Below are 22,348 nucleotides of genomic sequence, written 5' to 3'. Positions count from 1 at the left end.
TCGTTTCCACCAACATGTCGTATGAATTATTCTTTTTTTATGGACTCTTCCATCAAAGTATTGACAAAACCGTAGTTGTCGGTAAGTGACTGCTGCATTCATGTCAGTTTGTCAGTGTCCAAAAAAAAAATCACAAATGTTCCTGAAACAGATATTCACCAACAGTTTTAGCAGGGCAATATATGAATTGAAATCTGCAAAACAATTTTTGCCTGAAATCAATCAGCCTTACTTTAAATGCACAAAAGCTCTTCAATAATAATCAGTAAAACGTTTGTGTTCTCCTCCCTCCTGAACATATGAATGAAAAGCTACATTTGTCAAACCAATACCTTAGTGGTCACATGGATCCACTGATCTTTGCAACACGAGTAAGGCACAATTTCCTTGATACTTTACATCAGGGGTGCCCATTACATCGATCGCCATCGACCGGTAGATTGCGGACTGGTCCCAAGTCGATTGTGAGGGGTGTAGAGAAGGAAAAAAAAACTAACAGCCATTTGTGGGTCTTTTTGCATGTTAGTAATATATATATATTTTGGTCTTAATGTACACTGCACCCTAATCATCCTATCAGTCATTTTCACAAAAAGTATAAAAAAAATAAACATAAAATAAAGCAGGTAAATCTTTAACCTACGGTGGCGCGTGACCTATATCACAGGAAGTTGTTAGCGCTCAGCAGTCTGCAATTGCAGCTTGTGATCAGAGCTGTTGCGCTATATCTTTTATCGTCATTACTCTCATTCAGAGTTTGTTTTGTGTACAATTCACCGAGGGCACGGACAAAGAATAGGAATCTAGAGGGCCAAGGGAAGCACTTTAAAACCGTACGTGTGAGCTACGATAGTTAACAGGCTGCAAAAGTGCGTCGCATGCCTCCATGTCAGGCTGTTGCTCATCATGGCGTGCGTGTGTATATGCATGCACGTGGGCGGTAACGGGTCGATCGCGGGAGGTTGGTTGATCGAAAAGTCGATCTTTGGTCCAAAATGTTTGGGCAACCCTGCTTTAGATGGATTAATGCTGCTAAAAATGAGACTGCAAACTGATGACCAATCTGCACTGTATAATCGACAGTAATAAAACACTTTTACCTTTTACCACCTTATAATGATTACTTCCAAGTTCTCGGTTTAACAAAAATAAATTAAAAAAAACAGAACTAATAATTCTGTCTTAATTCTTAACAAATTTTAGATTAAATGCTCTGACCCTAATACATGAAACACATTTATGGCAAAAAAGATGAGAAAAAAAAGCCTTTAGATAAAGCTTCTACATCTTGTTTGTTGTGACAGGCTCCTTTCCTCTGAGGTTGAGTCAGGGAAGGAATGGGGGAGAACGTTAATAAGCAGGCCAAATGTAATAGCCGAGCCAGAGGAGCATAATTTCTGTGTGTGCTCCTCATATAATGTAATTAGTTGTAACCTCAGCTCCTGTGCCATTTCCCGGTCTATGTTCACACAAACCCCAGGCATCGAACAGAGGGACTAAGCAGAGAAAGTCATCTTAAGACCACTCAAGCTCTGCTTTTCGTGACACACACTAGCTGGTTGCATCCCAGCTTTAACTTTACATTCATAACCAGGTTGTTTACCCTGTCAAATGTTTCGGATATAAAATAAAACAGAAAGGAAGAATATAATCTTAAAACCAGTGTGCGAAACTTTGTAACAAGCTTTGAATTTAGATTTGAGTGACAGAGATTTTAAACTCTCGTCACCAAAGCTCATCTGTTGGCAAATGAAGCACTTCATCATTCTCCTAGAAAACACTCCCACCTCTGGCAGAACTTCACCTACGTTCCGAGGCTAGGCGGGAGACGTTGAATCTCGGTAGACCGAGTTCCACGCCTCTGTTGTTGAGATGGCCGACCGGAGTTTGTGGCCATAAAGTTGTTGATGCCTGTCATTGCGGCAACCCTTGAACCCGTTGGTCGACACCGGCTGTGAGGGGATGCCATCAAACTGAAGAAGGGATTCCTGTAGAGCATTTTTGGCTTGTGGGACTCTTGAAGCAGCTGGCCAAGTGGAATGTCCCTTTGGTGGTCGCAGAGGTTAAAACGTGGGTGTAGGAGTAGTTCAGTGAGGCAGTGGAAAGATTTTCCAAACTTCAGAGAAAATTTTGATCTGGCATCTCAGTAGGGGGAAGCATTGCACCATCAACACTATGTACAGTGGGGATGGGGTGCTGCTGACCTCAAATTGGGAGGTTGTGAGTCGGTGAGGAGAATACTTCAATTCCACCAACATACCTTCCATAAGGAAACAGAGTCTGAGTTGGTAAAAAAGCATCTCGGTGCCAGGGCCCCAGGGTGGATGACATATGTCCGGACTTCCTAGAGTCTTTGGATGTTGTGGGGCTGTCCTGGTAGACATTGCATTGCCATCGGCAAGAGTGCTTCTTGTTTTGGCAACAGGGGTAGTGGTCACTCTTTTTAAGGATGGAGACTGGAGGCTTTGTTCCAACTGCAGGGGGTTCACACGCCTCAGCCTCTCTGGTAAGGTCTATTCAGGGTTGCTGGAGAACCGCATCCATCGGGAAGTCAAACATCACATTCATGAGGAGCTGGGTGGTTTTTGTCCTGGTTATGGGACAGTGGACGGGCTCCCCACTCTCGGCAGGGTCCTCTGGTGTGCAAGGGAGTTTGCCCCAAACATGTGTTTTGTGGACTTGGAAAAGGCATTCAACTGTGTCCCTCTGGGACTTCTTTTGGAGGTGCCTCGAGAGTACGAAAAGAAGGTCCGACTGTTACGGGCTGTTTGGAACCAGTAGAGCCATAGACTCATGCAAATAGTTTCGGTGTCTGAGTCACTGTAGTCACCTCCAGGAATTGTATTTGTAGTTTTGATTGCTTTCAATAATCAAATGTTTCTTGCCAAACATATTTCTTTGCAGCATCCAGTTTCTTTCCATTCTCATCATGCTTCACTGCTTGTGATCCTAAGGCCAACTGGCTGCTCATATGTTAACTGCCTGTTGAGTGGTGCATGTCACAACGAAAACTGATGCCAGTGTCACAACTGCGCAAGTAATCCAACCTGGCAGTCAGCCGTGAATGTTTGTTTGTCATCTTACTGACATTGCCTGGAGGACCACATTATTCATGTGATTTAAGTGTGGATGATGATACCCACTCTTGAACACCCTTGTGCATTTTGTAGAAAGACATAAACATTGACTCTTGAACACAGATGATTATGTACTGTAAGTGTGTAGGTTGAATCCTGTTGATAAGATGTCGACAACGGAATCTCACCCACCCAACCCAGATGTACGCACATAATCACACACACACGCACACACACGCACGCACGCACACACACACACACACACACACACACACACACACACACACACACACACACACACACACACACACACACACACACACACACACACACACACACACACACAGACACTCTCTCTAAGAACTTGTTTTAGCTTACTCCAGATAAGATTGTCAGTTCTATGCTCCCTAAATGTAACAGCAGGTGTGATAAGTGGTGACAGACACTCAAACAAACCTGAGTGAGTTCATAAAAACAAACCTTCCAAACATGGATCTCCATTTCTCATTGTTATCTATTGTACGCTAACAGTCTTTCTGCTACTTGTTTAAAGAGGCACACAAAAACGGCACCCTAATTTCCACAAACTTAGTGGAAGGTAGGCGCCTACACCAACAGAGATCCCATTCTATTCATTCAAGTATGTAGAGGTGATATCCTTGCTTCCGATAGAGAACATATTGTGTTGAATACAGACCCCGGATCAGAATTCTGGTTGTGTTTATTTATTTATTTTTTTTACACAAATTACTGTATATAAAAAAAACGATGCGATATATCGCCTATGATCGCATGCTGATAGGCAGCTAAAGCCGCACAGAAAAATGCTAGTGACCTTGCAGAGCTACTGTGGAAAGCAGGTAACATCATAGCAGGCTTATGAGCACCCCGCCATTGTATTCTCTCCCTCAATTGGATTTTCGGCCAATATTGACATGCTTTTGAGCGTGATCATAACGTTTGTCCTGTTTGGCAGCTGTTATTACAGTGAATCGTCACTCAGTCTCTTTGTATTCCCCCCCACCCTGAATGTCCTTTTTTTCCCTTTCACTTTCAATCTTTTTGGCTGATCCTCTCTCCTCTTTTTTTATTGCATGTTTCATCTATAATCCTCTTTCTTTATTGCCTATTTATTTTCCCTCATCTTTACCATCTGTTTCTCCCCCCCATAGGGACTCTTTGGAACCTCTCCTCCTACGAACCCTTGAAGATGGTCATCATAAACCACGGTCTCCAAACAATGACCAATGAGGTCATCATCCCACACTCCGGGTGGGAGCATGAACCAAACGAGGACTCGAAGCCACGTGATGCAGAATGGACCACCGTCTTCAAAAACACTTCCGGGTGCTTGAGGTAGAGTCACCCATTCACTCAAGAATGAGACAAGCATTGCTTTGAGGTTTTGTTGATTTGCATTTCTGCTGTTTTGGACATTAAGTCAAACGTTGATTCAAATTTGCTCACCAGTAGACACATTTAAAGGCATTTGGGTTATGGGGGATAGAAAGCTGTGGTTCGTGTCCCGCTTTTGTTTGTCAGTCCACAGAAGGATTACAAACTGAGCCTTGAAACAATTCCTGGCATCACCTGAGCCTTCCACCTTAGATTTAGATTCCCCCACTTCACTATCAAATAGCGTGTCACTGCAACCCAGGTGGTGCCGCAGCTGCCAACACATCCAAAGTGAATTGTTGTTTATCTGCTGAAGCAAGTGTACTGGTAATCACCAATCCTTACTCACTCACCATCTTCTCAAGTCTTTTACCCCCGACATTGTATCATTGTATTTCATACGGCAAATTTTACATTTTACACATGTAGTGAACTATTTTTTTATTTTGCCATGCCAGATGTAACGGGTGAATGACACTCTACACACACGCACAAATAATTTAGAAAAACACAATAGGTATCACAATTTGTCATGAGTCCGTGTGATATGATGTGTTGTCATATGTTCATATCATATGGATTTATTCTATATGGTCACTGGCAATGAAGTTGGTCACACAGCTGACTTTCACACACCCAGACAGAACGCCTGAGTGACCGCGGGGTTTGATGTGTGGATGTGAGTGTAACTGTTTGTCTGTCTTCATGTACCCTGCCACTGACTGGCGGGTTGGAACTTGTCATTTGACCACAATCATCTCTGACTGTTAACATAAAAAAAAAAAGAATGAATAAATATCAAGAGATGGATTATAGACATCACTGACATTGCAGTGGCCGAAGTGTGAAACGTCCGTGGGTTCAATTCCCAGTCTCTGACAACGTGAATGTAAGTGTTATGTCTCTTAAAACCTCTTGCGATGAACTCAGGAGTTGTCAAACCCATATTTGTCGTGGGCCACATTTTAGTTACCTTTTCCATTGGCGCACCATTATGACTGAAATAATATCAAGTAGTCAGGAATAACGGTTTATTCTAACTATTAACTATTACTAATAACTATTGTCTAAGTTGCTTTAATGAGGGGTTTCGTAACAAGATAATGCTTACTGGGCCTTGATTTTGACACCAAGGGGATTCATTGGTGACCAGTCAAGGGTCTAGTCTGCCTTTCGCCAGAAATCCACTTCCTGTAACTTTGAATAGGATAAGCGGTTGGATGAATGGGAGCGTTATATGTTGTTTTCTTTTCTTTTTTTTAAATATATAAACAAGTAACAGAAAATATTGCAATAGAAAGCAAACAAAAATCTACAAAACCACATTCAAAAGAATATTTTACCCTCTCTGCCTCCTTGTATGCTTGCACGCAGTTATCATTATTCATCTTCAAATTGAAACTTTCGAGCGACCATCTCAAAGCCACTTTGTGTGTGGATGTGGGTGTCGGTTCGTGTGTGTCTGTTTGGATTATAATGCCTCATGCCTGACCGTGCTTGCCAAACTTGTCTAGACTGTAATCTGGATCTGAACATATTGCGGCGGGCAATGCCTCATCTCACTGGTTTACATTTACAACATACAGGCAGTCAGAAAGTACCTCACTGACTCTCCTCTCAAAGACACACTTGAACCCCCCCCCCCCCCCCCCCCCCACACACACACAAATCAATCAATCAATCAATAAAACATCTTGCTGTTCTTGAGAACCAAGAGAGAATCAATGAAAGTTCTCAGATGTAGTTTGAAAAAGTTACACCAAAAGCATTGCTGTTTTTACTTCATTTAACATGAGTTACGACCTCTGCCTTTTTCACATATGTGCATTTGTCAGCTTCTCTACAAACACAAGCACTCGTTACCCCTACCCCATATGTTAGCGCTGGCAGAAAACACACAGTCTTCCTGTCAATCTCCCTCGCCCGACAATTAATGCAGGCAGCGCTGCTGAGAAAATGGCTCCATGGTAACTGCAAGCAAGCCTGCAGTTTCCTAGACGCAGAGTTAGTGCCTTGGGAAGAAGTGCTGATGCCAGAGGGAATTTGTTTACTCACACCTCATCAGAGACGTCACCCGGTTCCTTTTGACTGAAATTTTCATTGTATTAAAAAGCATCCTCTATTGATGTGTTTGATGTCCTGTCTAACTGCAAAGAGGGAACGATCATGCTCCATATCTTCTTTTTTTCTGGGCAGACTGTTTACAAGATTTGGAAGTGAGTGTTATTTGGAAATTGTTGTTTGTTCATTTAGATTTTGTGAGGATGAGAGGGACACACATTCCATCTCTGCTCCAGTTCATGTCAAAAATGTTTGGGGTGGGGCTTCTAAAAATAGTTTGCACCACATTTGATCCATAAAATTGTACATCATATGAAAATGAAGATTTAAGATTGACCAATGAGCCTAAGCCACCCCTGAACGTGTCTCAAGATTTCTGCCTAATTATTTAACCTTGTACCAGTTTGCATGAATTGCACATGCAGGGTTTTTCCACAGTCGCTTACATTAATGGCAGAGATGGGGAGGGTCTCCAACTGTCTCAGTCAGCCTCCATCGGTGACTCCCCAGTTTATTCCCAGCTGCTTTTCTCCAGAGTAACTGATAGCCTCATAACTGTGCAGTACCGGAATTAGGGTCATTAGCTTCATCTACTGAGATTCAATACAAGACATTTATAAAACAACATTTACAGACAAATGTACTGTACCGTTTCCTGATTGACGGAGGAGACATACAGTATGTTCATTTGAACAATAGAGATGTATGATTCGTATTGTGACAGCACCATGACGTAGTAGTTGGCATGTCTGCATCCTTGTGCGAAGTCTACATGTTGCTTCCATGAGTTTTTTTTTTTCACCCCCATTCCTCCGACTTGCTCCCACATTGCAGAAACATGCTTGGTAGGTTAACTGAAGATTTTAAATCAGTGGTGTCAGTCTCATTTTTGTCACGGGCTTCGTTGAAGTTATGGTTTCCCTCTGAAGGCTGTTATGACTGTGAAAGAATATACATTTAATCACCTCCTAATATTATTGCATCAATGGTTCACAAAAAAAGTGATTGTTAACTACTGTTGAAATCAGATGTCAAGAATTTATTCAACTATTTTTCAAATTACTGTCATAACGTAACAAGAAAATGCTTGCAATATCTCAACCTTAGTACATATTTCAAATAATAGTTTGGCATTTTGGTAGACATTTTAGCGAGCATCATGAAAGTTGACATGCCTTGATTTGCTTTTGTGGGCCACATAAAATAATGCGGCAGGGCAGATCTGGCGCCCGCTCTTTGCCTCTAAACCAGGGGTGTCAAACTCATGTTTGTCGCGGGCCACATTGTAGTTACGTTTTTCCTTGGAAGGCCGTTATGAATTTTGGGAAACCAGATAAATGTTTAATCCGCTCCACATATTACATACACAGCGCACGGCAAATTGATGAATAACTAGTTTTAAAATAAGAAGTCAAGATTAATGACTGTTATTGTGGATTACATCTGACAATTTGAAATTTTGGTTCAGACTTTAGCAAGCATTATGGAACTTGACATGCTTGATTTGCTTTCACGGGCCACATAAAATGATGTGGCGGGCCAGATCTCGCCCCCGGGCCTTGACTTTGACACCTGTGCTGTAAGCTGTCCATAGATGTGAATGTGGATGGATAGATGGATTGATATTCACATGGTGTTTTGAGCTTGTGGGGAACTATACTCCACAATATTTAACTCCTAATGCACTTAAAATGATTTTTAATCACCTTAGTGACTCATCCAACATCTATTGCCAAACAGGAGTAATGGAATTGACCAACAGTGGCACATTACTGTTTGAAATACCTTCAGACCTTGCTAGAGCTGTAGCATCCAATATAAATACAATATAACATTTGCCGTCCTACCTTTAGGTAGAATTGATGCGGCAATTGACAGTTGCTGTTTTTCACAGTAACGTGACACCAAGACAGTGACAAATGAGCTTTCCATTTGCAGTGAACAGTAAAAATGCTGATGCAAGCTCACAACCTGCTCTGAGTTGATGAAAAGAATTAAAAGCCTATGTCTTTTCATCCACAGCTGCACTGCACCATCTGCCTCGTTTTGCAGGGAATGCTGAAACATAAAATATATTACAACAAAAAAGCTTCGATAAAACCTACATTTAACAATTTCGTATGTTGAGTGCACCTTACTCTAAGTCGAAATAACTGAAAACGTGGGATTAGTTTCATAAAAATTGTGAATGTCTAACCTGCTAAAATCAGTAATCTTGGGTATCCAAGGTCTGATGTAACCCAATCAGAACCTACATATTACGCCTCCAGGTCACCTCTCCAGGGACTGCAGCTATCTGCTTTCTTAAATGACAGATGCACGATCCATAATCCTTTCAGGGAAGACAACTGTCTCCCCAAAAGACTGCTAAAAATGGAACAGCTGGCCGTAAAACTCAGTCTGTCTGCTCCCAAACACACGCCTGTCAAATAAATCCAAGGTGCGTGCTCCTCGGATTCATTTACAGGAGTACTCGAGACCATTGTCTGACAGCTGAACACTGCTAAAACTGCTTCATAGAAGACATTGGCGGACATGCTCATAAACTGGCCAACTCATCACGGTCAACAGTAACAGATGATGTGGCTGTGATTTGGATTTTAGGAGTTTGGGATTTAGGAGATGTGGAATTCTGTACTGTGTATGCGCTACATATACACTGCTGCTCTCTCTCTCTATCTGTTGTACCCATTAAATGTTTATATTGAACCCAAAGTCACGTGCAGTGGCGTTGGCTGTGATGTGCACTGCTGCTTGCTGTTGCAATACTGCCTGTATCTCTTTTCCAGGATTTAACCGGGTTTGTCTAACGGGATTATGCATCTTGGATGCTCTCGTAAGTGAAATCACATGTGGGAGCTCAAGCAATGGTTTAACCTTTCGCCATGCCTTTCCTTTTACAGTCAGTTAGGAAACAACATCTCCGGATATGACAAGAGTGGAAATTCTCTTTGTCCTGCAAATTTCCCTCTTCGACTGATGACAAAGACTTGTTTGAAATGCTTTGTACAAGAGATGAAACTCTGTCATTGATTCATTGTCATCCAGTCTAATAAACACTTGAGCTGAGATATGTGAGAAATAGTCTCCAGTCGTGATATTAGGTTGACCATCGTCTTTTGGACAGGAATAAATCACATTCATAATCCCTCAAGGGGGAATCAGACCTCCACTCTGCTGATATATATTTTTGTGCGTTGTGCACCACACACACAACAAGCTCACGCAGATGCAAGCATGCAAGGATTCATGGTGAAAGAAGACACAACCAGTGCTGCGCCACATGAGTCGGAGGGTGGGGAACGCGCCTTTCTAAACGGTGCCACAATAGTAATCAGCCAACAGACTTTTTATATATATACAGTATATATATACTGTATGTATGTGTGTGTGTGTATATATATATATATATATATATATTGTATGTGTGTGTATGTATGTATGTATGTATGTATGTATGTATAAAATTGTTTTTACATTAAAATGAAGAATGGATACAACAAAAGTAATACCGGCATTTCCCAATGCTCTAAATTGAGAAAAAAATAAAAGTGTTGTTATATGCACAATAAAGATGCATGTACATGAAAAGGAGTGTTTTGTGGCAGGACTCATCAATCATTTTGAGAATGTCACCTTACAACATACACTCTCTCAGTAGTTATTTGCGAGAAAGAATTAAATGGCGTGCCGGCTGAAATTTGTGTGCAAATTGACTTCATGTTGGATTCAGGTCTTTTATTTAACAACAAACTCCCAGGAAGTATTATTACACAGCTTTATTGCAATATTATTGTTTTGAAATTCACAGCAGAGTGACTGCAATCAATTCTTACGTCGGGTGCCACTTGCTAAATTTCAATGAATGTGTGTGTCTTCCTCAGAAACGTGAGCTCAGACGGGGCTGAGGCACGGCGCAGACTGAGGGAGTGTGACGGATTAGTGGATGCCCTGCTGCATGCTCTCCAATCAGCTGTAGGGAAGAAGGATATGGATAATAAGGTTGGACATCACCTGACTACTACTCATTTAGAGTTGGGTTGATTTTAGCAGATGCACTTAGACTAACGATGTTACGTTGCTTATTTGCCGCCTCTCTCCTAGTCTGTGGAAAACTGTGTCTGTATTATGCGGAACCTGTCCTACCATGTCCACAAAGAGGTACCGGGGGCCGAAAGGTTTCAGGACCCATCAGCGCCAGAGGCCCCTGGCTCTGCAGGGCCACAGAGGAAGAAGAAGGATGATGCTGGCTGCTTTGGAGGGAAAAAGGCCAAAGGTGAGGAAGAGAGAGAGTTTGAAACTCATGGATTAGTCACCTCTGCTTTTGCAGTGTTTTTTAAAAAAACATTTTTACTTGTCTTTTTATTTTAACCACTTATCATTGGATCACATCACAAGCAAACATAAAAGTAAACAGTTGTTTACGTTAAAAGGAACATGCATTTTGTGGGATGAGGAGCCCAAATGCAGTATGTTTGTTGCACACATGCTTATTCCACTGTTGACTCTAGTTTGGTAGATGAGACGAATAAAGACTTTTCAGTGACAAGGAAGAAATACAACATGCTGGCAATTGTACCATTTAGTCATTGAACAAACAACCTGAAGCCTCTGTAGCTTGCGGTGGAACTGTACACAGACACAAGAGCCTGGCCCCTCCTCCCGTGACCATGCAGGTCACACACTGTGTGGGATGGCATTCCACTCTATAGCCAACCAATAGTTTTTGCAAGTCAGCACCAATAGCACGGCCAAGCTGATCCCGCAAGTATGCAGTTGGGATGCAGTCGGGTTGAGGTTAGGAGTATTGGCAGGTGGCTCTTTTAAACGCCGCTTTTCAGAGGCGGGTTGTTGAAAAATACCATCTCAATGTCTCCCTGCTGCCCAATCATGCTATCTCCGTCAAACGACATGGCTGTCTCCAATTAGCATGGTATTCTCCCTGTCTTCTCCGCACTTACGTATATGATCCACCTTCCGTCACCAGTCAGGTTCCAGGGCAGGTGATGCTGATACTAGAAGCTTAAAAAAAAAAATCCATGATAACTTGTGCATAAGCCGTGTGGCATAGGCATAGTGTAGATGAAAATCCATGAAATTAGATGATGCCTGCAATGCCCAGGGGGCAATTTCTGGCCCGCCATCCATTTTTAAGCAGCCCGCGTCATCTACTAAAAATGACTTTGCGACTCATATTACGACAAATAGTTCCTGCGTCTACTCTAAATATAGAGATGGGATACACAATTTGCTTTATAGAAAGCTTTTCAAGCCGCACATATATAAACAATACGATATTTATTTTGGTGTGCTAGATAAACTGAAAAAACAAAAATTCAAAGTGGCCCTTGCATCCTTTGATTTTTCCCGACGTGGCCCTCAGAGGGAAAAGTTTGGACACCCCTGCTGTAATGCTTATACTCGGTTGTGCTGCTCATCCCACAAATACACCGTCCTTCCAAATAGAGCATCATGTAAAAGGGAAATTTCCAAGAGTCCTAAATTTGTTGGCAAGAAACATTGTTACCACAGAAAAATAATCTTACAATGATGATCCCCAGTTTAATGCTGTTAAATAACTGAAATGTCTTCTTTTCACGCTCCTGTTTTCCTGTCCATGCACTTGCATCACAGACTGGACGCTGGTTTCCACTCTAGAATTTCTTACAAATGTGTCCTCTCATCCTTTTTTTGCCATGTACATTTAAGAGGTTGTCATCGGCAATGTCGCAGTATTTCTGTTGACAGGAGTGATTTCGGTCAGAATGATTTCAAAATAAGTTCTTGTCAGCCTGATATGCGAGGAGCATGTTGGCATTATTAGGAGCATTGTTGGCTCCTTGTCAGATATTCTATTCTGATGTGTTGTAAGCAACATCTCCGCCTGTGCTCTCCTGAGCTCTTAGCAACGCAACACCGCTCTCTCTCCCTGTTGTACATGGCGGTCATTAATCAGACGGCCAATGAAGGGTGACTGCACGCTGGTGACGCCCACTATCTGACGACTCTTTGGAGAAATCTCTCCATTCGTGGGTGTGAGAAACGCAGACTTTGCATGTATACACCCTTGGAAAGAAACCAATTATCCACATGAACACTTTGCTGTGTGCGAGCGCGCATTAAATAATGAGTTGTGTGTAGCTGCTGCGGCCCCTCTAGGTGTTCCTTCCAAGAGCAACATTAACACAAAGCCATAAAGAAGCACCGAGCAATGCCGTTAAGTGACACGGTCGGCAAAATTGTTGGTAATTTGTTGCCTTAAGTAGGCCTCGTAATGCCTCCTCTTCAGTTTAGCGTCGCATTCCGCAGAAATTAAACTATACCATGATGATCATCACTGGCGGAAGAGTTGTAACTTTGATTCGTTAACGAGCAGCCTGAGATTTTGATCACATCTGTTTTTTTTTTTCTTTCAACACAGTGAATTTAATGGAGCATGTTTATGAATGCTGACAGCTTGCACTGTTGTTTTTTTTCTCTCTTGCCAATCTGATTGAAGAAATGAATTCAGTAACAATGTAGAAGTGTGTTTTGTTTGACAGTTTCTGTATCTTTTCCCTCAAAAAAAGTTCTTTGTTTTTTTTTCCTCTCGCCACTTCTTTACCCTCTTTTGTGAGTGCCTTTAAGTGTCACTCACACCGTTATTTTCATAAAATGATTTCTGTTCTCCTTTTTACGCAGCCCTTTGACATGTGAGCATGGCTTTTTCACCATGCCCCTTTTCTCTTTTCTGTGCTTTGTCTTTTTTTGGCTGCTGCTTCCTTGGCTAACTGTAGAGGAATGGTTTAATCAAGGTGAGTGCACCATATACCCTTCTTCTCTTTGTCGTCCTCATCCAACCCATTCTCCCCTCTCTTATTCCTGAGAATGTAGTTAGAAGAGACGTTGCGTTGCACTTGCAAAACCAGAAATCGGTTCTACCCATTTCACATGGATTCTTGCATTTCTTCACTAGTGTTTTGTTTTTATACCACACCCATCCGACTAGCTCCTTTTGGATATATTTGGTAAGTGACTGTGAGGTTGTAGAGTTTCCTTCATCCAGTGACTCAATCAGAAAAACTACAGATAGTTTAAAAAAACCCGTAATAAGTCATCCTGAAAGCTGCGATGGAGGTTTTTCTTATATGAGGACACCATTCATTCAATTTGTGTTACACTTTATACTCTAAGTTTCCAAAGCTCGTAAATTACAGTTGGACCCGACATTGTAATATTTATGTAACAGATGACCCAGGCGGGACATAAACCTACATATAACTGCCCTTGACGCTAATGTCTGGTCCATTAGGCTACTGGGCCTCTTATTCCAACAATAGAACCACCTTTTTAGACACAAAACCGCTTCGACTCAGCATTCAGACTCCAGTGACAAATAAGTCTTTTCATGAACGAAAGCATCAACTTTGGCTCAAATCCACAGGATATGAATTTGAAGGTTGGCAAGGAAAGGCAGCACAGCAGTGAGTTGTTACTCCTACGCGTCTATATGTAGCAATTGTACCTTTGAAAAAAATGCTCTAATTCATTTGGCTAGAACATTGTTTTCGAAAAATGAGAGAAGCATCTCTGTTATGTAAAGATTACCTTTTACTGGTTCAGCCAGGGCGAGGGTTGATTTTATTGTTCAAAGTTGGGTGCATTGTTTTATCAACTTTGCAACAAGCTAAAACCATCCGACTTCTTATCCAATACACGACTCGTGACAAAGTTCATTTGTGCACGTCACCCATCTTATTTTGTAATGATTTCTGCAGCCAGTGTGTTGTTTAATTAATGTGGTGATACCCGCCACCGGTTACCTTTCTAGAAACGGAGCTCATGATAACTATCGCCGTGGCTACTTAAAATAAAAAGAATGACACAGTATAGGACAGGAAGTCAGGAAAGTTGCAGTGACTTAGTGTCGTATTGTGAAATAAAGCACCTGTAAACTCACCCAAAAGGAGGATGACGTTGCAACTAGTTTTTTGGAGAGATGCTAGTCTATAATACATCCAGCCTCACGTTGAGGGACCCTTTAGAAAGATACAGTATCTCTATGCATGCCTGCATGGGTGTGGCCTGGTTCACTGTGTGACATGCATAATATAAATATGGCAGTGTCAATGTTTTTTGGGGTTTTTTTCCTAGAGGAAGTGTCAGTCAAAGTGTAAGAAAAAGAAAAACACATGAAATCGATGACTTGTATAGGAATTAGCCAGTTAACCTGCGGCTATTGCTGCAAGTGAACTTTAGTGGTCGGCTCTAAAGCGTGGAATTTTTTGCCTCATCGTGGTCCAAACTACGTCTTAAACTCAAGGATTCCACTGCACCTCTGTAACAAGAAGAATTACCGCACATCCAAGTCTTTGGATGCGACCCTCGACTCTTTTGCAACAACTAACATAGAAATATTCCAAAACTATACTAGAGTCGGCGTTCTTCAGATTGTTATCTCTCGTGGCAAAGCATCCACGGTGGCAACTCTGAAATTGTGTGCCACTGTCGACGTTTGCCGCAAAAAATAATCTAAATCTTAACGACTTTAGGCCATGGCCCTTGGCAAAACAATAATAAATTCATAACTATGATATTCTTGGACTACTTGAGTTTGTTTCCTGAGCAGAAGTGGGAGATTAGTCCCGAGGTAGAGCTATATCACTTCTTCCTTCCCTTAGCCCTCGTGGCCGGAAACAGGGACTAATGATGTGGTTTGTCATGTAGATCTCCATCCTGTCTCGTGGGCATTATCAGCTGGAATCACCGCACCCTTTGCATTTCCTCACATCCTTACATTAGTGAAGGTGTTTCCCTCTCAGGAAATCCTACTCATTATCATCGTTGAGATGTGTATCCAAATCAACATTTTACCATCACGGCTAACAGCCAGTGCTGTAAGACCGCACCAGACCTTTCAAGTTTCCTTCATACTTGACATCATATCATTTTGTAGGCTGCTAAATTGTCTCCTAGAAGTACTTTCGTGAGTTAGCTAACCAAACTGCTCCATGGTCTAAATGCCATCAGAGCAGAATTCAAATGGAAAAATGACATGCTCGACAACAGTACGATTCCGACAGACAGCAACAACACGGAAAAGACACACTGTTTTCATGTTATTTAAAAAGAAATGTAATGCTATACAATGCAACATAATTCGGCCATGCCTCTGAAAGTAGAGGTCCAGAACATGAATTTGAAAGAACTTGACAGCACATAGCTCAACCCCATTAAACAGCTTTAGGATAAACTAGAACAGAGATAGCGAACCCTGAACCTACTGTCTAACACCAGTGACCTCTGACCTCTCACGTTTTTTCTGAATCATGTTATTGATCTCATCCAGTAAAGCGAAAGCTGTTATAGAAGCAAATAGGAACCCCATACAGGGAGCAAATGATTTATACTTTGTCTTATATCTGTATTAAGACAATTTATTTCCACTCTAAAATGTAGCATTTTTTAAATATCATCCTTTTCCTCAAATAAAATCTGTCTCCGCAGAATCTTTTGAGGACTAAACATATTTTCCAACATACAGTCAAACCTCGGTTTTCGTCCATAATCCGTTCCAGAAGGCTGTTCGAAAACCGAACTGTTCGAAAACTGAAGCCATGCTCTTTTAAAAAAAAAAGTTTATTGAACACGTCTGCTCACAATGGAAAGCGACACGAGGAAGCGACACTTCCTCGTCTATCCGAGGAAGCGTCATTTCCTCGTGTAAGGAAGGCGAGAGGAGTCAAGTGGTGCATTCAGGTGCGCCAATTCTTTACGCGAAACGAAATTTGTTCGTCATCCGAGGCATAAAAAAACTCTAAACTCTAACTTTGGTCGAAAACCGAATTGGTCGAGAACCGAGACGTTTGAAAACGGAGATTTGACTGTACATATATACTGTATATACACATACATATGAAGGAAATAAAGTAATGGACTGAAGCCATGTGAACCATGTTTTTTCGATTAGCGCATTTCTGCAATGCATGTAGTGTATTCTGTGTACGTCAGATCCAATTCTTACAGTTATGTAATTAGAACTTCTCATTTGATTTAATGGTAATGTAACAGGGTTAATTGTATTCTGGTTTACATACGCGGGTAGTTTTTATTTCTCTCTTGTATCCGATTAGAAAGATTAAAGTGATCTGACAGCACTTGAACTATTTTTCTCAGTCAGTGACCTTGTGCCTTGTGCTCTCTCCTCCATCCAGGTCGAAAAAATGGTGAGAATGACAAAAACTACGACACACTGGATCTTCCGAAGCGTACTGAGCCGACAAGAGGTAGGCGCTTCACCATCGAGCGAAACGTGCCGAAACAAAATCAAATATGAGTTGATCTGAAGCAGATCACAAGTCAATTCTGTGGCACAAATTTTTGGAGTTCACTCACGTGCATGTTAGCAAGCATCGCAATGGCAACGATTCTCTGACTGCCAATGTTATGGTGGTTCCAAATCTTGATTTCAGTGCAGATGGTGTGGCTTCAGTTCCATCTCCTTTTTCTCTCTGCCCTGTGATTGAATGTTCACCAGGTCAGGGTATAGCTCGCCTTTTCCTTGAAGGCAGCTGGGATATGCTGCACCTCCCTGTCACCCTAAGAAGATTATAGAAAATGGATGGTTGGAAGGGTATTTTTGTTCAAACTTGACAATAATAAGGAGACTGCAAATAATACAAAATCAGTGTCATCACATCTTGAGCAGTACTAAAATATTAAACAGTATATTTACTTTTGACCGGCTTCACATTTCTTTGACCATTCCAAGTTATTTCAAAGCACATTATCAGACTGCTATAAATAAAGTACGAATTGAGGCCAATGTGCCAAGCGTAAATAAACGTTTTTCTCTCTTTTCAAGAGTTAAACGTACTGTGATGCCTTTGTACTATTGACACAACAAGATCCTTTGCTTTATGCTCACTCTGCAGCGATTTGGTTGGTGTGCCCCAGCAATCGCATGTTGCGTACTGTCTGCATGTCTTGTCCATTCGGATTGAGGATTGGGTACAAAGGTGACATTCGTTCAGTCAGGTGTGAGTACTTTATTTGGACTTCCAGTACAACACAGATTAACTCCATCAATGTCTAGTGACAGAAACTCAAGTAATTGCCACATGAGCATTAAACACAGCATTAAAAGCAGGTTGTTCCTTTTTCACCTGCACTGATTTTCAGTTCAACTCACTCATTTGCAAGGTTCTATTTGAGTCAAGCTGATGACTGAGAACAAGACAAAGTCAACAGTCTACTGTAGTCCGAAATGTCATCCGCCATGTACATACAAAGAAATCTCATTCCATTTCATCGCCAACAACAACACAATGCGTTGTTAATGAGACTGCGTTCACGCAGCTCGGTTCAAGTGACACAATTCAGATCGTTTCGTTCTCAAGAGGCACAATTTGCATATGCTTCATGGCAGCAAAGGAGAGACGAAGCATGGAATCGGATGTTCTCAGATTGTAATCCCGCACCATCCAAACGTGGCTGAAATCTGATGCGCCAATACGGACAGATCGCCATCAATGCAAGCCGACGTCATTGAAATACCCCAAATGATGACGGACACACAACCGTCTCAACAACAGCGCAAATGACAACTATGGGACAGTAGGGGTGTATTGATCATTAAAGAAGGAAATTAATTGCCAATGGCAGTACTTGTTTAAAGCAGCGGATGTTTTGTGAATGGAAATATTGGCATACAGGTTATGTGTCATTTGAAATGTACATGGAAACAGAAAGTCAAAAGAGATCGGATATAGGCATTCCATTGGAATTGGGCCTGTGGATCGAAAGTGTAAATGTCGTCTGAATACCCCTTAAAGATGTGCTTTTATAAAGGTAAATCTGTTTTTTTCCCTTTGGTACTCATTATAGTGTCACAGAGTTAGCAGAAAGACTGAGAGCCGTCCTTATTCAATGCAGAGGTTTGAAGAGATATAGCAGATTTCGTGCCTTGATTTGATCTTGTACTGTGAAGTCAATGGCCTTTTTCTTTTGTGACTGGGCATAATGTTACAAATCCAGTTGAAGAATTTTGAAGAATTGAAAGAGTTAAATGGTTATTTATGTTTGCCATTGGGTCCCAGAATAACATGAACACATTGAGTTGTTTTGGAGCAAGCGGATGGTTATCTACCCTAGCGTTTTTGTTTTTAAGTTGTTCTATTTGACTGCATGAATCGGTCTTTTTATGCCAGGAAACTTTCTTAGTAAATCGTTTAGTATTATTTTTGGTTAATGGTACTGTGGTGAATGTTCTTTGGAAATGCAGTTACACTTAAGAAGGTTTGAGAGGGGACAGACGGAGAGCAATGAGAGAACAGTGAAAGAACACACTCCTATACAATACAGAACAATAGCAGTACAGCCAAGGCGTTTGACATAACTAGATCTGTCGATATTATGTGGCCTGGGAATGGAGTCACACTTAAATAGGAGTTACAATTTGACTCATTTGGTTTAATCAACATAAATATAGTATTTGCTCTGTAGCAGCGATATTTAATATCTTTGTCCATCATGGACACAACCTTTCTATAAGGACACTTATTGGTGCTCCATTATTCTGTTGGATCAGAACAGAGACAGGAGCCCGAAAAAAGATTACAAGAGAAGCAAACATTAAAAAGCATTTTGGAGCTTTGGTGAGTGCAGGCACCGCTGAAATGAGGAAACTATTTTTTTTCCCGATGCAGTTAATTGAAACCTCAGCTAAATCTTGAGGCTGGAGGGCGGTTAGTAGAGGGAGGAGGAGATGGAGGAAGGAGAGCTGAGGAGTGTGCTGCCTTGATTAGGATTTTTTCCCCCATAAAGCTACTGTTTTTTCGTCGTTTCATGTAACACAATAATCAACATTTCTCTTTTACGTGGCACATCTGTCTGTATGTTAACATCCACACATAATGCAAATGTTAGTCTAAGAGGGAAAAACAGAAGAGTACCTTAGGGTCCTCATACGTGGCAATGGATGCACACGTATGAGGCCGCTAATTTGGTTCTCTTGAAAAGCCATTCTTACCGCGTGCAATACGGCGCGCTGCAAATGAGAGCCTAACGAGTCAAAGCCGTCACTGCATACCGAGTAGACTAGTGGTAAATTTTCAGAAGGCTGTTGTCGCTTTCCTCCTCCAATTACAAGTAATTTGATTGTATTAAGGCTGTCGCTATCAAATAATTTTGGAATCAACTATTCCATCAATTAATTGAATCACCCGGTAAGATTTTAATTTGCATTTAAGTGTACTACCAAACCTTTTTTTTTTCCGAGTTACTGTTTATTCCCCATTCATCATTAAAAAAAAATTGAAACCGATTCAATTGTCAGTTCAGTCGTTTTGGATGATCAGTCTGCTTTTATGAAGAAATCAGAGAATAATTACTGTTTACGGTCTGAAAATCTGAGGATTTGGCCAAGTCAAACCATGAATCGAAACAATGACTCAATTATTAAAATAGTTGTCAATTAATTTGATAGTGGATTAGTTGTTGATTAATCAATTTCTTTTGACAGCTCTTCGTTTTATATTTTAGTGTATTTTTACACTGTACATGTTCGGATGTTCTTTTTCTATACAACCCTCCCCCCCCAAAAAACCCCAAAGAAAACAACAACAACAGGCAACCCGGTAGTCCAGTGGTTAGCACGTCGACTTCACAGTGCAGAGGTACCGGGTTCAATTCCAGCTCCGGCCTCCCTGTGTGGAGTTTGCATGTTCTCCCCGGGCCTGCGTGGGTTTTCTCCGGGTACTCCGGTTTCCTCCCACATTCCAAAAACATGCGTGGCAGGTGGATTGAACTCTCTAAAATTGTCCCTAGGTGTGATTGTGAGCGTGGATGGTTGTTTGTCTCTGTGTGCCCTGCGATTGGCTGGCAACCGATTCAGGGTGTCCCCCGCCTACTGCCCGAAGACAGCTGGGATAGGCTCCAGCACCCCCCGTGACCCTAGTGAGGATCAAGCGGTTCAGAAAATGGATGGATGGATGGACAACAACAACAAAACATACCGTACCAGAGTGAACCAGACAACACTGGTGCTGTTTGCGATTGAGCGAATGTGGAAACATTACCATACATACCATCTCTCTCCAATGTTTGGCTTGTCGCCATTTCGTGCCTCTCAGAGTATGCGACTGTTTTAAGATGAGCTTCAGCAGCCAGGAGTGAGCATCGATGCTGCAATGCCACTAAAAGTGATGTGATGAGTTTTCTCTCTCCAATTGCGTTCAGTCATCGAAGCAATTAGGTATCATGTTAGAAAGGCCGCCGCCTGTTTGCCTTCTTGCTTTTTCACTTTCCCCTTGGCAACGTTTTCCATTGTTCTGCCGAGAATCACGCATTGTATTTTGAGAATTTCTTTTTTTGTTTTGTTTTCTTCAATTGACAACAGCTGTGTAATGCGTCTCACTGCTTTGTCTTGCAAGACAAGAGTGTTTAATTTGTGAAGAGGTCTTAGCGCTGACAAACAGTTCTGTATCGTATTGCATAACCCTCTTTGTTATCATCCCACAGGAGATCTCTATTTGTGGAATAATGAACACAGACTCCCGTGCTGCAGCGTTGATGAGCTCTCTGTTGCGCTGAAAAGTGTGAGGCTCGATTGAATTAAGAAAACGTGAGCCACGCTTCTATTGTTCCATTTCACTAAAAGGCGCACTGACATGAATCTGATTCTTCGAAACAAAATCACCACTCCTCCCCCACCCCGAGGCATGATGAACGTCCTGGTGCAGTGAGACCATTTGTTCAGGAAGATCCTTTTTTTTTGTTCTTTTTCCAAGATAAAGCATTTTTGCGCCTATTAATGCCAAGCCTCCAGAGTGGTACAATTATAGCGCATGGGAAGAAAACTACTACATCTGCAGTTCATGTCATTTCAAAAAAGAATATTGTAAATGATAGATTGTGCGCTCCAAATTCCAAGGAGCAGTGTCACATACCGTCGCTTCTCTGTTTTTGTGGGTAGAATTTCACACCAAGACTGAAAACGCTGACGTTGGATCTTGCAGCTGTATCGGTTGCTGCAGTAAACCTCTCACTCTCTTGTTCAGACTAAATACATCAGTTATGCACCAGAGATGCCTCCCCAAAATTCACCCCTTCTGCCTCCCTTCCTCCTTTTGTCACAGTTCATACAAAGGTGAGACTTAATTACTGTGACAGCCGCATGAACGCTCCATGACTGGACATATGGATCAAAAAACACATGCACACAAGTTAAAGAAATAAAATAAAAGACAAACGGATCGTATCCTCATCATGTACAGGAAAACAGGGAACATGCATTTTTTTGTTTGTTTGATCCATAGACAGGGTAACTGTTCATTGATTGTCCCCATTGAGCAACATATTACCATCTGGTGTAATTCCGAAAAGCCCCACACTCGCAACATGTCTGTCACATTCTTTGCTCTATTTTTGGTAATGCCACCACAGAAAAAAAAAAAAAAAAGCTTCATGACTAATACGTTATACATTGTTCACATTCTCCGAACCCTAACCCGTGCCACGCAGGTTTCCTCACTGGCAGTCGTGAAAAATAGTGATAATGAGGCCAAAAGAAGTTTTAAAAAATCATGCATTTTAAGCTAGACTACTATTGCAATGTGGCTGCACAAAACATTTTTAGTGGAATGAAGTCATTGCAGCTTTATATGTGGTGATACATGTAGCATTCATTTACATAGGCTTAGAAAAAAGGTCATTATCGTACATCGCTATGGTGATGCATAAATTTCACTGAGCATATCGCAGTAATCAAGTTCTCCAAATGTTCTCAACCCTCAATTGTCTGTCCTTGTTATTGAAGGAATCCACAGGAGTTTACA

At 41.5% G+C, this 22,348-nt stretch overlaps 1 protein-coding gene across 6 annotated transcripts in view; it reads left to right on the top strand.

Moving 5' to 3' along the window:
• arvcfb (ARVCF delta catenin family member b) overlaps nucleotides 1-22,348 on the top strand; it is a 92,987-nt gene that overhangs the window by 49,398 nt on the left and 21,241 nt on the right. For 5 of the 6 annotated variants that reach the window (XM_086111046.1, XM_086111045.1, XM_086111040.1 and 2 more), the window contains 5 exons: nucleotides 4,250-4,433; nucleotides 10,418-10,535; nucleotides 10,638-10,809; nucleotides 13,310-13,327; nucleotides 16,727-16,798. In XM_086111046.1, coding sequence (XP_085967172.1) covers nucleotides 4,250-4,433; nucleotides 10,418-10,535; nucleotides 10,638-10,809; nucleotides 13,310-13,327; nucleotides 16,727-16,798 — 564 coding nt within the window. The remainder of the gene's footprint in view (nucleotides 1-4,249; nucleotides 4,434-10,417; nucleotides 10,536-10,637; nucleotides 10,810-13,309; nucleotides 13,328-16,726; nucleotides 16,799-22,348) is intronic. The other variant, XM_086111042.1, reaches the window with a different exon arrangement.

Source organism: Hippocampus guttulatus, chromosome 5 (assembly GCF_054856545.1).
Source record: "Hippocampus guttulatus isolate MCC_2025c chromosome 5, RoL_Hgut_1.0, whole genome shotgun sequence".
NCBI classification, from domain to species: domain Eukaryota; kingdom Metazoa; phylum Chordata; class Actinopteri; order Syngnathiformes; family Syngnathidae; genus Hippocampus; species Hippocampus guttulatus.
This window is presented reverse-complemented; position numbering and strand designations above follow the sequence as displayed.